This window comes from Silurus meridionalis, chromosome 19 (assembly GCF_014805685.1).
Source record: "Silurus meridionalis isolate SWU-2019-XX chromosome 19, ASM1480568v1, whole genome shotgun sequence".
In the NCBI taxonomy this organism is placed as follows: domain Eukaryota; kingdom Metazoa; phylum Chordata; class Actinopteri; order Siluriformes; family Siluridae; genus Silurus; species Silurus meridionalis.
The window spans coordinates 9,611,786-9,627,557 of NC_060902.1; the positions used below are offsets into that span (position 1 = coordinate 9,611,786).

A 15,772-nucleotide genomic window follows, 5' to 3' on the forward strand; every position below is an offset into this window, starting at 1 on the left:
ACTGATTAATATTAGTAAAATAATTCGAGGTCTTGCGTGAAACTTGTTCGTGATGCAAAAATGGGCCCTGCTGTTGTAGAGTACTAACAGTCTACTACATCTATACCATACAATATAAGTATCTAAAATCTATGTATATTAGTGTAATATTGTTTTTCTTTACTTATTATAAAAACTTTCTTTCGGCTTCTCCCGTTAGGGGTCGCCACAGCGGATCCTCCGCATGTTTGATTTGGCACGTTTTACGCTGGATGCCGTTCCTAACGCAACCCTCCCCAATTTATCCGGGCTTGGGACCAGCACTGAGAGCGGCTGGGGATGGTTCCCTGACCGGGAATCGAACCCGGGTCGCAGCGGTGGGAGCGCTGCATCTTAATCACTAGACCACCAGGGGACCATGTTTTTCTTTACCTATTATATAAGAGAAAATACATTCATCATCTATTTATTAGATAACACTGTACTGAGTCAGGCCACCTATTGCTCCCAGGCAGAAGCATTTAGTTCAACCCAGTTCAATTCGGTCTTATTGGTATAGCATTCTTAACTAGAAACTTGATCCCAAAGCAGAGATAAAGAGGTTATACAATTTTAATTTATATGTTAGTGTCTATAAGTTTATCCCTAATGAGCCAGTGGCAACAATGGCACGGAAAAGATAAAGAAAAGGACCTGATTGCTGTTGATTTCTCAGCTGCAAATCCCCTGTTCTCATCTCAAAAGGTGATGTGTTAGATCCAGGTCTGGTGCTTCAGGGGGCCATTTTAGCACACTGAACTCATTGTCATGTTCATGTATCATTTGTCACTTGTATGACACATTATAATGCTGGAAGAGGCCATTATAAGATTTGTAAATTGTGGCCATAAAAAGATGCATATAGTCAGCAACAATACTCAGATAAAATGTGGGCTCAAAATATGCTATTAACAGGCCCAAATTGTGCAAAGAAATAAAAACTAACACCAGCATCCTGAATTTATGGATTATGCAATTCATTTCATTCTGTAGCAGAATACACTATTAGTACATCTAAAATACCATCTAATAACTATTAGCAAACTGGAATTAACTGCAAATATACTGTTGGCACAGAACTGTTGAATTCTCAATTAAATAAACTCGATTGGTTTAGCAGGATTAATTAATTAACACTGCTTTTCTAAAAGTTCTAATATGTTAATGCTAAAACATTATTGTTTCTATATTAAAACTTTACTCATAGAGACTTAGATGGGGACACTACATGATCTCTAAATATAAAAATAGGAAGAATAAAAAAAATCCTACATTGCTCCAAAATATAACAGAAAATCATTCACTCTAACACCACAATCTGTAGAGAGGTCAGAAATTCGGCATGCTCTCTGGGTTGGAGTGAGGCATTATTTTCTCTCCACTGTCAACCAATTGCCAATCTTCAGCATCTGTGAGCTCAAATATGTACGAGAGGGGAATGATGCTTGTTGCACTACTCTGTGATGCTTGAAAAAAAACAGAGATTGGAATATTGTGCCTCAGGAGTTATTATAAACTTCACCCTTACTGGATGGTAGGAGTCACGTGATAGGGGAAAATTGAGATGAGGAAAGTGGGGATAGAAAAGAAAAACACTTGCCATTTCTTGGAAACATAACTATATGTTTTTGTCTTCAAGGTAGAAAAATGTGGTTGCTAAGGGAATGAATGTTTATAGCTGCAGTATTGCGTCAGCAGAAGTGAAACTAGATAAATTAGCAAACCACTATCTAGTCTCACTGAGGTTTCACCAAATTTCAATGGTTACAAAAAATGTGGTGTTCATTACTTAATGCAAAAAACACTTGGGGTCGCATTGTAATGAGAAAATATCTCAGGGGGTGCCGTAACAGTAAGTCCACATCACATTAACCTGTCCTACACCCGGTCATGTTTTATTCCTCATTAATTATACAAAGTTTGTCTAAACAGACAAAATTCACCACGCTGAAGCAGCGTGCAAGTAAAAATTTCCATGACGTGGATAATTATTACTTTATTACATACTTTATCCGAACAGACCTATAACAGGATTTTAGTTTATTTCATTCTGACAACCGTAATCTTGGAGCTGATTTACAAGTACATTATAACTGCTTTGACTTAAAAACTGTTGACTTTAGGCTCAACTTGCTCTGAAATATACCATTAGATAGAGGATAGATAATGGCCATGATAGATAGAGAAACTTTGTACATTTAGCTTTTCCTTTATTGTTATGGTGAGAAACTGTTCGAGCATTGGCATAAAAAGCACATAAAACAACAATAAATTAAGGGATTAAACAATTCATGGGGGGAAAAAAATACTGGAATGATCCGGAATAACAGAACATCAATATATCATGCATGTCAATGTTTGACAGAGACCATACTGCCTGTTAGTGTCAGATTGTAGGACATTGGCTGTACTTCTGTAACTACCTTATAAACAAAATTCATTTTTCTGCCGCAAATATTAAAAGCTATAAAGAATGTAGCATTTTCACTCCATGGGATTCTGAATGACAATCAGGAAATAGTCCTTATCTGTGGAAAGAAAACAAAAGTAAACATTAGATTGAGACAAATGTTTTCCTGAAAACAAACTGCCAAATAATTGGCACTTAAATAGGTTTTGATGCAACAACCTACTGGACAGAATGACACAGGGTTACTGTGCCTTTATCTTTACGTTATGCACAAACGTTTTGTTTAGTGATTCTAATAATATTAATGGAAATGGAAAAAGAAAAAAAAAAAAAAAAAAAAAAAAAAATTTTTCTTTCCTGTTACTGGAAAGAAACTGGTTACTGACCGCAGCAATGCTGAGCCACAACAGCTTTATTCAGCAGGTAACCCCTATTACAGTGAGAATTAAACATGGGTATTTGTGATTTCAGGAAGCGCAGCCCGATTCCAACTATCACAACAGGAAAATATTAGCTGTTTCATAATGCTTCTGTTCTTTCTATCTTATATAAACCTGAACAAGCTGCTGTCTAACCATGAAAGCACAGCAATCAACATATTTCTTTATTGTAACTCAGCTTCCTGTGTCTATGCTGCCGAACAGATAAAGATGTGAATCTCAAAACATATTCAACATCTTTTTGTGTTGTTTGTCAGGGCAGCTTCCCTATGCAAGATCTTAGTAAAGTAACTCTGCTGCTGTTCACCACAAGTACATGCAGCTTTTTAAAATTTTAATACACTTTTTACAATTAGCTTAGTTAAATCTAAGAAAGGGGCTACACCCCTTTTCTCTATTCCACCCAGGATAGATTGCCAATCCAATCCAAGGAACCAACTGTGTGTTTTGTTCCTATTTATAAGTACAAGGTCCAGGGACATTGCGTGTGTGTAGAATTAAAATGTAATTGTGCACTGGAAGTTAAATAAGTAACAAAAAAATTAAAAGAACTGAGCACTTCTCGTTACTGTATAAAGCACTTCTACTGAAATCAGATCAATGTATTTTTCAGATCTATATGCTTCCGACTATATTTCAAAGGAAACCCCTAGGGAACATGTTTGCAAACAGGCAGGTACAATAGGTAAAGTGATCTTCAAGCTCTCAATTTGTTGACATTTGAAAATGAAAAACCCCCAGTGATGGAGGTGGTTTAAAACAAAAACATTTTTTTTATAAATTGCTAGAAAACACCAGTGTTTATCACATGTCCGGAAAACAGTTGTCTAGGGTTGAGAAAACCTATTAGGATTTGCAATAATCAGCTCAAAAATACAATAATACTCAAGCATGGACACAAAACAGCAACATACACAGAGACAGAGAGGGAAAACCCCTCATTACCTGGAGCAATCATAATCTCATTCTTCTTGGAGCGAACTCTGAGGAAGGTGAGATCATTCTGTGGGTCGATGTCTCGAACTGTACTCCGTGCTTTCATCACCAGCTGGTGGATGAGGCCTGCATAGTGCACTGTACTTGCATTATCCAGAGTGGTTTTAATAGGAATGCCTTTGGGGGGGAAGTAAACACAGAGAGGGGGCTGAAAAGTAGAAGGCTGATAATCATAGCTTTGTTTAAATTTAGCTGGACTTTATCATGTGATATTTTCATGTCAAGGATTAACTCAGAGCAGTGAATTTTATTAACTCAAAGTTGACTATTTTCTTCAAACAGCAGCAGATTGTATTATTTTTATGCCATTTTATCAGCATTTTTCAATATAATAAAAAGTGGGGAAGGAGGTGGAGGGAATGAGACATTCAATAAAAGTGTCTCAAGTTTGTTACTCTACTCATGCTGCAGAGATTTGTAAACTGTTCAATGTTTTCTTTTTTGAAATGCGTAAACAGATATTTCCAGAGGCGAAGCACACCCGTAGATGAGCATGGCTCCCACTCAGCAATCAATAAAGTCTTCATTTGCTGCCAGTACTCTTTATGGCAAGACAAGCAAAAAGGTAAAGTCATAAGTGAAATAACATCACATAGCGAATGACATGGCACCCATTCAAACTATGGAGAAAGACGTTTTCAGAAAGTTGATTTAAACTCTGGAGCCAAGATATGAGATCCCCAGCTGTAACTAGTGAACCAGTGTTTGAGTAGGTTGTTTGTGCTGTGTTTAAGTGAACCAGTGTTTGAGTAGGTCGTTTGTGCTGTGTTTAAGTGAACCAGTGTTTGAGTAGGTCGTTTGTGCTGTGTTTAAGTGAACCAGTGTTTGAGTAGGTCGTTTGTGCTGTGTTTAAGTGAACCAGTGTTTGAGTAGGTCGTTTGTGCTGTGTTTAAGTGAACCAGTGTTTGAGTAGGTCGTTTGTGCTGTGTTTAAGTGAACCAGTGTTTGAGTAGGTCGTTTGTGCTGTGTTTAAGTGAACCAGTGTTTGAGTAGGTCGTTTGTGCTGTGTTTAAGTGAACCAGTGTTTGAGTAGGTCGTTTGTGCTGTGTTTAAGTGAACCAGTGTTTGAGTAGGTCGTTTGTGCTGTGTTTAAGTGAGTAGTTTGTGTGCTATTAATTTCGAATACTTTAATGCGCTCTGTGTTTGATTATTAATGCCTGTGTAGTAAGGCGTTGGACACAGTAAAAGACAACAGTAGTGTTAAAAGTTGTAAAGAGTACCAAATTCAACAAAACAAAATAAATGAAAAATTAGAACTGATAGTCACGTTCATACCAATATAGCACCCACCCTTCTATGTCATGCTTTATAAGCATACCAATCTAGACATGCCAGTCATTATTTGACCAGCCTCGCTTTTTTTTTTTTTTTGAAGGAATTTCACGTTTCAACATGACAATGACCCAAAGTACACCTCAAAAATTAACAATGACATGGTTTCAGAAAAGTAAGATTAAAGTCCTGGAATGGCTCAGAGAGAGCCCAGTCCTTAATCCCATTAAAAACCTATAAAATTAGAACAGGAGGTGCCCTCGCAATTTGAAGGAACTTGAACTTTTTTGCAAGAACAGTGGTGTAAATTTCCAAAGTCTAGATGTGTGAAGTTAACAAAGACTTATTCATAATGACTTGATTTTATGTAATAAAAGCAAAAAGTGCTTCCACATAGTATTACTTGGGAAGGTTGTGCAGACGTATGCAGGCAAGCTGTGGTACTTTTTTGTATTTAAAATATTCCCAATAAATAAATATTTTTTCCCCTTCTGGATTTCTGTTTGTTTGAACGTTGCATTAAAGATGTAACAAAAGTCTGCCAATTTCATATGTGAGTGTAGACTCTGTATATCTACTGTAGGTTTCTGCTGTACACGTCACTGTGACCGAACTGTTACTACAGAAACCTTCATGCAGTAGAACACGAGCATTAATATAATCCTGTGATTTGTAACACAGTCATAATTACAAGAAAGTTCATCTGCAGTATCTGTCCAATTCAATTTTTGAATTAGATGGAGGTACAGTATAAAAAAAAGCAGATTATTGATGATACATGGGTGATTAATGTGCTGCTGATGTCTGTTGGCTGAATCTTGCCAAAGAAATGAAAGTGTAGTAATTACCCTCAGAGTTGACTATGATGATTCCTTGCACTCCTTTCTGACTCTGGATTCTCTTCAGCGTCTCCTCAACTTCAGCCTTCAGACAGAAACACAGACAATTAACTAAAATATTTGTAATTATGATTAACCATATCTTGTTTATAGGAAAAAAATAATATTAACATGACACTTTGAAGATTGATTTAATACCACTTGTAGAAATGGCACAATTACAGCAGCATGTTGGTAAGAATATTATATTTGAAAAGCAGATCAATCAGTTAGATGAAGTACTGTATATTAACAATATGACAATAATAGAAAATGTATTGTAGGAGCATAAAATTATCATCATTGAATTACTTAATGCTGTTTGTATAAAATGTGTGCCATGCTTTGGCAAATACGGTAAGTGAACTGTAAAGGTATATCTTATCCTAAAGGTGATTTCAATAAATCTCACTGCACAGTTCAACTGACAGTTAATATTAGCAGTGGCACCTTTAGCTAACGAGCTGGCTGTAACCTGTTTATAATATCCCGTTGACAAATTGAAATTAGACAATCGGATCAATTTCATTAATTTCTGAACTTAATAATCTGCTGTGAACTGGAATGTCACCGACTGGCTAGTGAAAATACAAAAGCGTCATATAAGCGGATAGCAAATGAACCCCATTGTATGGCAACGCCCTGGAACACTAACTAGCCTGGAGCAGCTGCGATTCAGATTTCAGCTGATTTCGCATATGAATAATAAAGTAATAAAACAACCAAAGTAAAAAAAAGAAATGAACTACTTGCCATTCTTAATTATTTGCGTTCCTACAGGAAGCCCAGCTACAGTTTTGAGCAATTAAAACTGGCTAGCATAACACTAGTCGAGCTGTGCGCTGATTTGTTGTTGAGTGTGACACGGCAGTGACATCACACATGCCTGCTTTTTAGCGACCCCTGCTGGTGTGGAGGAGAGGTGCTGCAATTAAAGCAGAAAAAAAACATCCAATTTTAATCCATCTTTGTAGTAATAGTAATACTATACTATACTATGCTGTACTATATGGTACTGTATAACTGCACAGTTAAGGTCTAAATAAACTTGTATGTAAAATATAAGTTTTTTTTATTTCCTGGAGTACAAGTATTTAATTTGAAATCTAACTCAGTAATAATACTATGAAAAACAACCCATAGCAATGCATCATCTGTTGCATGCTTTTCTTCCTACACAATGATGCACAACAGATAGAAAGGTGTATCTGAACATGGATAAATATCTGAACTTGGGGATGTGTGCCCCAGACCCCATCTTAGTACAAGATTTCAACATTCAGCAAATAATAGGTATGTAATATGCATAATCTGCTTTGCTTTTTTGAATTCAACAAAAATATTATTGTGGCCCAGTTTCCTAAAATCAATCAATGAGATATGTGAAGAAAAGAATTTCACTGTTGTAATGTATATGCGACAAATAAAGGCTCTTTCTTATGCAAGTTTTGCTCATTTGCAGCATATTGAATTAATTTATATGCTTTCTTTGTGAACAGTAAACACTGGATATTTGCAGAATATTTTATTACTAATTAGTTTATTTAGCATTAGTTATGCACATGACCAATACTAAATGATATAGTCAAACAAAGTTGGTTTTGATATTAAAACAGGACATTAATTTAAATTAATTAAAAACATCACACACTTTTAACATCTTGCCTATACTTGCTGCACACGCACATACAAACACACACACACACACACACACACACACACACACATACACACACACACACACACACACACACATACACACAGACAGAAAAAGGAGCTTCTATCAAATACATCTTCACCAAGAACGACCAAGGTCCACTGATTACTTCCATGGAAACTTTGACTACAGACAGGTTGCATATGAACGGAGAATTGGACCGACTACACCTTTACTGGAAACAAGCTCACCTCAACAGCTGACATAGCCATTCAGTCACTCTAATTCTGCAAAAATTTCCTTTACGACTCCTATTTGTACACTATAAACCCAAATACATTATAAAAAAAAACAAGAAAGTTGTAAAATGTTGATTTTTGGGAGTTAAAACAGGTCCCTTTAAAAAAAAAAAAAAAGCCAAAGGCCACATTTTATGTATTTTGTTTTTCTGTCTCCCACACATTCAGTGTCTGGTTCTGCCTGGCCGCTTCGTCCTCCTTACAGCACAGCACATTTTTTATTGTTTTATTTTTACACTCTGACTAAATTGTCAAAGGGAACTTTGCTAACTTATAGTATTAATAATAATACTTAGCAGCCTGTATTTGTCAGATATATTACAGCAATGTGAAATTCACTTCTTTGTATATTCCAGATTGTTGGGAAGCTGGGGTCAGAGTAGAGGGCCATGTTACAGCATCCAGTAGCATCTTAGAAGTGCTGGGGCTTAAAACCCTGACCATCTGAAAGCCTTAACCTTTGAAAATCTGATCACATGCACATTATCAACTTGTGCTGTTAATATCATGAACAGCAGCTACGCTAATTCCTCTCCACTGCTTCTCTTTCTCTCCCCATCCCGAGGCTTCCTGAGGTTTGGCCAGCTCCAGTCACGTCCCACCTCATGAAGATTATGGACTTTAAAGAAGTAGATGCCAAACTCGCAAACATCCTGAACCATCTAGAGATGTACCAGTGCCAATTGGATCCCACTGCATGTGTGGCGTTTCGACATTGGACCTCCTGAAGTGTTTAAAGGCTCTGGCATGGAGAAGCTGATGCTGGATCTGCCATGATCACAAATGTTGAGCTCAGTAGCTCCTACTTTTATACCAAAGACTGTTGAAAGAACATTTACTTATAATCTTATACTCCAGTGCTCATGTTAGTTCTCACTCTCCAGTGCTCTGTATTGTTGAAAGATTTTTGATCAAACTCTTGATGTCACCCAAATGAGGATGGGTTCCCCTTTTGAGTCTGGTTCCTCTCAAGGTTTCTTCCTCATTACATCTAAGGGAGTTTTTCCTTGCCACAGTCGCCATGCTGCTCATCAGGGATAAATACACACCATTCACCTTGACTGTTGATTTCTATAAAGCTGCTTTGAGACAATGTCTGTTGTAAAAAGCGCTATAGAAATAAACTTGACTTGACTTGACTTGACTTGAACCACCCTTGCTCTGGATCCGACTGTTGTCCAACAAATGGAACAGGAACGTATTAAGAATATCATTCTGCCTGTATGCTTATATCTTTGAGTGGGGAAGCAGACAAGACGGTTCATAATATTACATCTTCTGTGTTTGTTTAAACATTGTGGCCACCACACAAGTATTGAACACGATTACGAAAATAACCAACAACGAAAATTCAGCCCACAACGTTCAAACCTTGAGTTTGGTCTACACTGGTGATATCTACTCTATTATCTAGCAAGCTATGTAACTAGCAAGGTTGTCTAGTTGTCTTCATAGTGCAATTATCACTAAGCAGATCTATTATAATTGCAATTTAATTTTAAAAAGCACATCAGAAATTTTATTTACAAATTACACAGTCAGGCAATAAATTAACTGATACTAATATAGTAAATATAAATATTTTAGCCAAGTCAAGTAGGCCTTTAAGCCTTTTTTTACAATCTATGCCTAAGCCTTAAGAATCAAATCTTTCCTTTTAGCAATGCAGTAAACACTATGTGTCTATGTCAGAGTTTTATGGAAAGCTTATGAAAAAACAATTTCCATACATGTGATTACATGAATCTATTTATTTATGGCTTACCTGACATACAATCACAAGCCAAAAAACACACTCTAACAAACCAAAAACCAAAACCATCTACACACATGGTTTGTATAAAAGAAAAAAAAAAACTAAACTAAACTAAAACTAAATTACACAAGCAAATATTATATACTGTATATATATATATATATATATATATATATATATATATATATATATATATATATATATATATATATATGTGTGTGTGTGTGTGTCTCTGCTCTGTGTATCATGATATTGCGGTTTAACTTTGATTTAGATCTCATTTTTGATTTAGATTTCAAATTTGTGAAAAGATTGTATGAAGTATGAATTATTCTCTTAAAGTTATAATGTTGTGCTGGATGTACACAACAGAGTTCAAAGAAAGCGGTTTTACAGGTTATTTATTTTTTTAAATATCATCTTATCAACTGCTGCCAAATTTGGCCCAAATCTCACACACACACACACACACACACACACACACACACACACACACACACACACACACACACACACACACAGACACAGAGCTTATCTTATCTGAGACTTCAAAGATCATGAGTCATCATAAGTCAAAAACAACTACAGGTCTATAATACAACTGCAATGGAACAGTTGCTGCACAAATTAACACAGTCTGCACATTGTTTTTATAAAATGTTTACTTATGACAGGGCTATGACAATAGAGTGCATTTTCAGAGTAAACTGTATATACAGTGGAACCCGGTTATCTCGACCTCGGTTAACTCGACAACCCTATTAAGTCGACGTTTTTGAAGTGGAACCGCCAAATTCTCGCTTTGTCTTAGCATTTTTTATCGGTTATGTCGACTTTTTTTATGTCGCCGAACCCTGATATCTCGAGCACAAGGGGGGAATCCGCGATGCGCTTTGGAAAGAAAAGAGCAGCCGTTGAGAGAGTGCCGGTGGGAAGACACGTACCGGGATACGCATGCGCGATAACAACGACCGTCGTGAACCAACATATACCAACAATAACGGACAGTGAGAGTGTGGAAGTTTAAATAGGAGCTGGTGATGATGCTAAACGAGCACCATATGTGCGTGATTGAAGCCGAGAGCTTCAGAGAAAGCGGCCGAGAAAAGCACCTGCCACGCCGAAGGGGGCGCCGAAGGGGGCGTGGCACGTGGATTCCTGACTGTTAACAAACAATGTACTGTATGTATTTTTATAACATGCCTTCATCAAACAAATCGCGGCAACGCTGTTGTGTAAAACCTCCAAAAACCTCCAAAAACACATGCATGCACATTCTCATTTATTACATCATGTACATAAAGAAATTTCAAGCACGCCATTTTGATTTTCGTTTATCTCGATCATCGGTTACCTCAATGCTTTTTGGCGACCCCATAGGACATCGACATAACCGGGTTCCACTGTAAATAGTAATGTTTGAAATCTTAGAAATTTTAAAAGTAATAATATTGTAATTTTACGTTGGACTGATCTGCTATTAAAATTGATGATTAAAACAGTTTAAAGCTTAAATGCATTTTTACATGATATGTGTTGCTTGTCCACTCCGATTTTATCCTTGAAATTAAACTCTACTGTTTACCTGGAATATTAAATATAATTAATTTAAATTTGAATCTGTAAGTTGTAAAATTAAATGCTTGTGTCATGTAAATTACTTTTAGTTTTCTTTTTAAACCTACTAATCTAAAGGTTTTGGGACCAATTGGAAAAAAGTGGCTACTACCTTATTTAGCTGGCTTTTTGGATTTGAGGTAAATGACCTTTGTAATCTGAGCAAATCATTTCACTGATGCAGGACCATGCAGACATTTCAAGATCAATAAAAATCTATTCAAAAAGGTATCCAGTGGAGCCAGCGAAGATATTTAAGCAGAGCTGTGATAAACCACTATTATTTATTTGAATAAAAACAACTAGTGACAAAGGATATGTCATTAATGCTATGGCTATTTATAGTGGCCTGTTTATAGGAAGTTAAACTAAATACAGAGTTAACTATGTTAGTTTTGCTTGCAACCACTAATAATGTTGGGCCTGTGCTTTTTTAATAAAAGCACTAACATCACAAGGCCTAAAGGATTAGTTGTTGTCAAACCCCGCAGGATAATAGACCATTTAAATGAATTCTAAATTAAACTAAATGTCTAAAGGTTTTGTCGGTGAGTCCAGCCCATGTCTAAAGTCAATATGTCAATATGAAAGAATATTGTGTAAAATATTGTTATCAGCTATATCAATAACTACATCTACCAGTTGAAATTCAACCTGTATAAAATCAGATAGGTAAAAGTACAGGTTTTATTAAGGTTACTAAGACACAATGAGACACATCTCTGTTCTTTAATTTCAATGCAATTCATTTTTATTTGTATAGCACTTTTAACAATGAACATTGTCTCAAAGCAGCTTTACACAGATAATGTGGTGATAAAAAATGAATATGTTCTTTATAAGTGTAAGTTTGTCCCTGATGGCCAGTGGTAACTGCGGCAAGGAAAAACTCCCCGAGATGGCAAAAGGAAGAAACCTTGAGAGAAACCAGACTCAAAAGAGGGAACCCATCCTCATCTGGGTTGCACCAAATGTCCATTTATTGCAGATATACGAAGTTGCAGTATACAGTAATGGTGATCAGAAGCAAACTGTAGAGTTAATGTAGCAGACTGTTGACATTAACTACAGTCCAAATCCATCCTCAAAGCTCCCGTTCTTAATCCCAAATTTCATGGAACCACCCAAGGCGTTGATGTGAAACCGTCCCCAGCTGCACAGAGTGGCCTCCAAACAAAGAGAACAATATCCAGAGGCAGGTCTGGATGAAGTGGGAAGATCCACAAAGGGAAGAGGGGCAGGAAAAGTGGTCACTGGAACCTTAGGAGCATGTTTAACCTGACCGAGAGAGAGAGAAGAGGGTGACAGGAAGAGAAGGATATGGATTATTATGTGTCCTTATTGTTGTATGAAAGTTAACATCACTGTGCAGTTGGAACTCTGGCAAGACTCGCTATGGCAGCATAACTAAAAGGGAGAACCAGAAGGTAACACAGGCATGAGTGATCTCTGGGATAAGAGACGACCCACCACACCACCGTCAACAAACCTAAGTGAACGTGTGAGAGTGAGGGGACGACAGCATACAAATATCCCAGTTCACCAAACACTCTAAATCCATGATCCCTCCAGATCTGAGCCTTTACCTAAGAAAAATCTACTGTTAAAAGCCTTGACTAAATAAATATGTTTTCAGCCTCGACTTGAACACTGAGACTGTGTTTGAGTCCCGAACACTGATTGGAAGGTTGTTCCATAACTGTGGGGCTTTATAAGAGAAAGATCTGCCCCCTCCTGTAGTCTTCATTATTTGAGGTACCAACAAATAGCCTGCACCTTTTGATTTAATTAAGCATGGAGGATCATACTGGTACAGAAGTTCACTCAGAGACTGCGATGTGAGACTGTTAAGTGCTTTATACGTCAGTAGTAGTATTTAATAATCAATGCGAGATTTGATTGGGAGCAGTGTAGACTGATTAAAACAGGAGTGATGTGGTAATATTTTCTAGATCTAGTGAGGACTCTTGCTGCTGCATTCTAAACTAACTGAAGCTTATTTATGCACCTTCTTGAACACCCAGACAGTAAAGCGTCAGTAGTCTAATCTAGATGTAACAAAAGCATGAACTAGTTTTTTTGCATCCTGTACCAACATCATATTTTTAATTTTAGCAATATTTCTAAGGTGAAAGAAGGCGATCCTGGTAATATTATTCATGTGAGCCTCAAAGGAAAGACTAGGGTCAATAATCACACCAAGGTTTTTGACTGCTGTACACACTGACATAGAAACACCATCCAGAGATGCTACGTAATCGGAAATTTTACTTCTAGCTGCATGTGGTTCTAGTAAAAGTACTTCCATCTTATCTGAGTTGAGCAGAAGTAAGTTATTAAGCATCCACTGTCTAATGTGCATTACACACTCCTCAACATTGTTAAGCATATCTCTTTCATCTGGCTTTGCTGAAATATACAGCTGTGTATCATCAGCATAGCAATGGAAGTGAATACCAGGTTTATGTATAATTTCACCCAGAGCAGCATTTATAAAGAGAAAAGCAGTGGGCCTAAGACAGATCCTTGCGAAACACCAAACTTTACCTCAGAGAGTGTGGAGAACTCAACATTTACATCAACAAACTGATAGAGATCAGTCAAATTAGACCTAAGCCAGGCGAAAGATTTTCCCTTTATTCCAACCATGTTCTCAAGTATAGCAAGCAGTATAGTATGATCAATGGTGTCCAAAGCTGCACTAAGGTCTAACAAAACAAGTAGGGAGACAAAACCCTGATCAGAGGGCATTAACAGGTCATTTACCACCTTAACTAGCGCCGTCTCTGTGCTATGATGAGGCCGAAATCCTGACTGATACATTTAAAAAATGTTATTCATAAGTAGATGTGAGCATAATTGCTGTACTACAACCTTTACTTTCGGATATAAAGGGGAGATTCGATATTGGCCTGTAGTTGTACAGCTGACATGGGTCAAGGTTTCTTAATTAGAGGGTTGATAACTGCCAGTTTGAAGGATTTAGGTACATAACCACTGCTAATGGAAGAGTTTATTATTTTTAAAACAGGTTTAATTACCTCTGGAATTATCTATTTGAAGAAACTTGTAGGCAAGGGATCGAGAATGCAGGTTGATGATTTTGATGAGGAAATAAATGAATTTAAGTCATTCTTTTGAATAGAAGTAAAGCTTTGTAATCTTTAGAAGAACTCTTACCAGTATTATCTTGAGACTGGTTAAATTTCTTGCAAGGAACAATTCAGCAATGTTGAATTATTCAAGCTTAAATTAAAAGGTGACCATATTACTTTTAGTCACATAGTGTGGAATGAGAATAATCAGACCATTCACTACCATACTTTTTTCACAATGACATCACCTTTGTCACTAATTAACTGTGAAAACTCACTTATCATTTGAAAAGAATTTAGATGAGATGTGAGTGGTAGTGTTGATTAGTCCGTCAATAATGGTCTTTGTGGGTGACCCTCAAATAAGGTATTGTCTTAGAAGGAAAATTTCTAAAGTATGAGACTTTACATTAGATTTTAAGATCAAAAATAACATTTTAAAACATTGACTTTGTGTCTTATTCTCATTTTAAATTTGTTTCCATTGTCAGCTGGAAATGTATATACATCTAGGCTAGGGCAATGTATATACATCTCAGCCAAATCTAACTGATGCCTGATTTCTAGCTTGTTCTGGTAATTACAGGAAGAGACGAGACTGATCAAATAATGCTGCCAGCCTGCTCCTTTGGCCAATTACATAGAGGTTGACTCCTTTATCTCTTCAATTAATGTCGGGCTAATTCATTTTGAGTAGATTCTGCACTCCAGAATGGCTGAATATCCTGTCACAGAACTGCACAAACCAGGAAATTGAATGTTAAGATAAGCACCATGTGTCTTTTCTGTTTTCTTTATAAAAAACTCACAATGCCCTTTCCTGTAACCCATGTACAAAGCTTTGAAAACTTTATGCAACATGTCAAAATGGTCACATCCTAAGAATAACAATGAAAAACACACAATCTTTGTTTGTGAAAAAGGCTACAAGATCTAGCAATCCTTTCTTTCAACTCTCTTATTATTTATCTTAAAATTATAATGCATTTGGCTGTTATAATGGTTAGGAAGGACTTGAGTTTGTTATACATTTCTATATGATACTTTGTTACTATACATAAATATTATTTTTACTTTTTCTTTATACCATATAAAATATTTATACATTGCTTATGCTTATACTTAAATATATTGCAAAGAAATACTGCACTTTTATTTCTTAAAATAAAGTGCTCACTGAAACCTCAAGAGTATGTTTAACTCGACAGAGAGAGAGGGAGAGAGAGAGAGAGAGAGAGAGAGAGAGAGAGAGAGAGAGAGAGAGAGGAAGAGAAAGCTCAATTCTTAAGAAAATTATTAAGTATCCTTATTGTTGTATAAATGTTAAGGAGACT

At 36.5% G+C, this 15,772-nt stretch overlaps 1 protein-coding gene across 1 annotated transcript; it reads right to left on the bottom strand.

Moving 5' to 3' along the window:
- Nucleotides 1-2,211: 2,211 nt before the first annotated feature.
- On the bottom strand, nucleotides 2,212-6,902 carry dynlrb1 (dynein, light chain, roadblock-type 1). The gene is made up of 4 exons (XM_046875700.1): nucleotides 6,768-6,902; nucleotides 5,985-6,060; nucleotides 3,814-3,981; nucleotides 2,212-2,546 (listed from the first exon to the last, which is right to left on the bottom strand). Exons 1-4 carry the CDS (start codon nucleotides 6,768-6,770, stop codon nucleotides 2,503-2,505), a joined length of 291 nt encoding a protein of 96 aa, XP_046731656.1. The 5' UTR covers nucleotides 6,771-6,902; the 3' UTR covers nucleotides 2,212-2,502.
- Nucleotides 6,903-15,772: the final 8,870 nt, after the last annotated feature.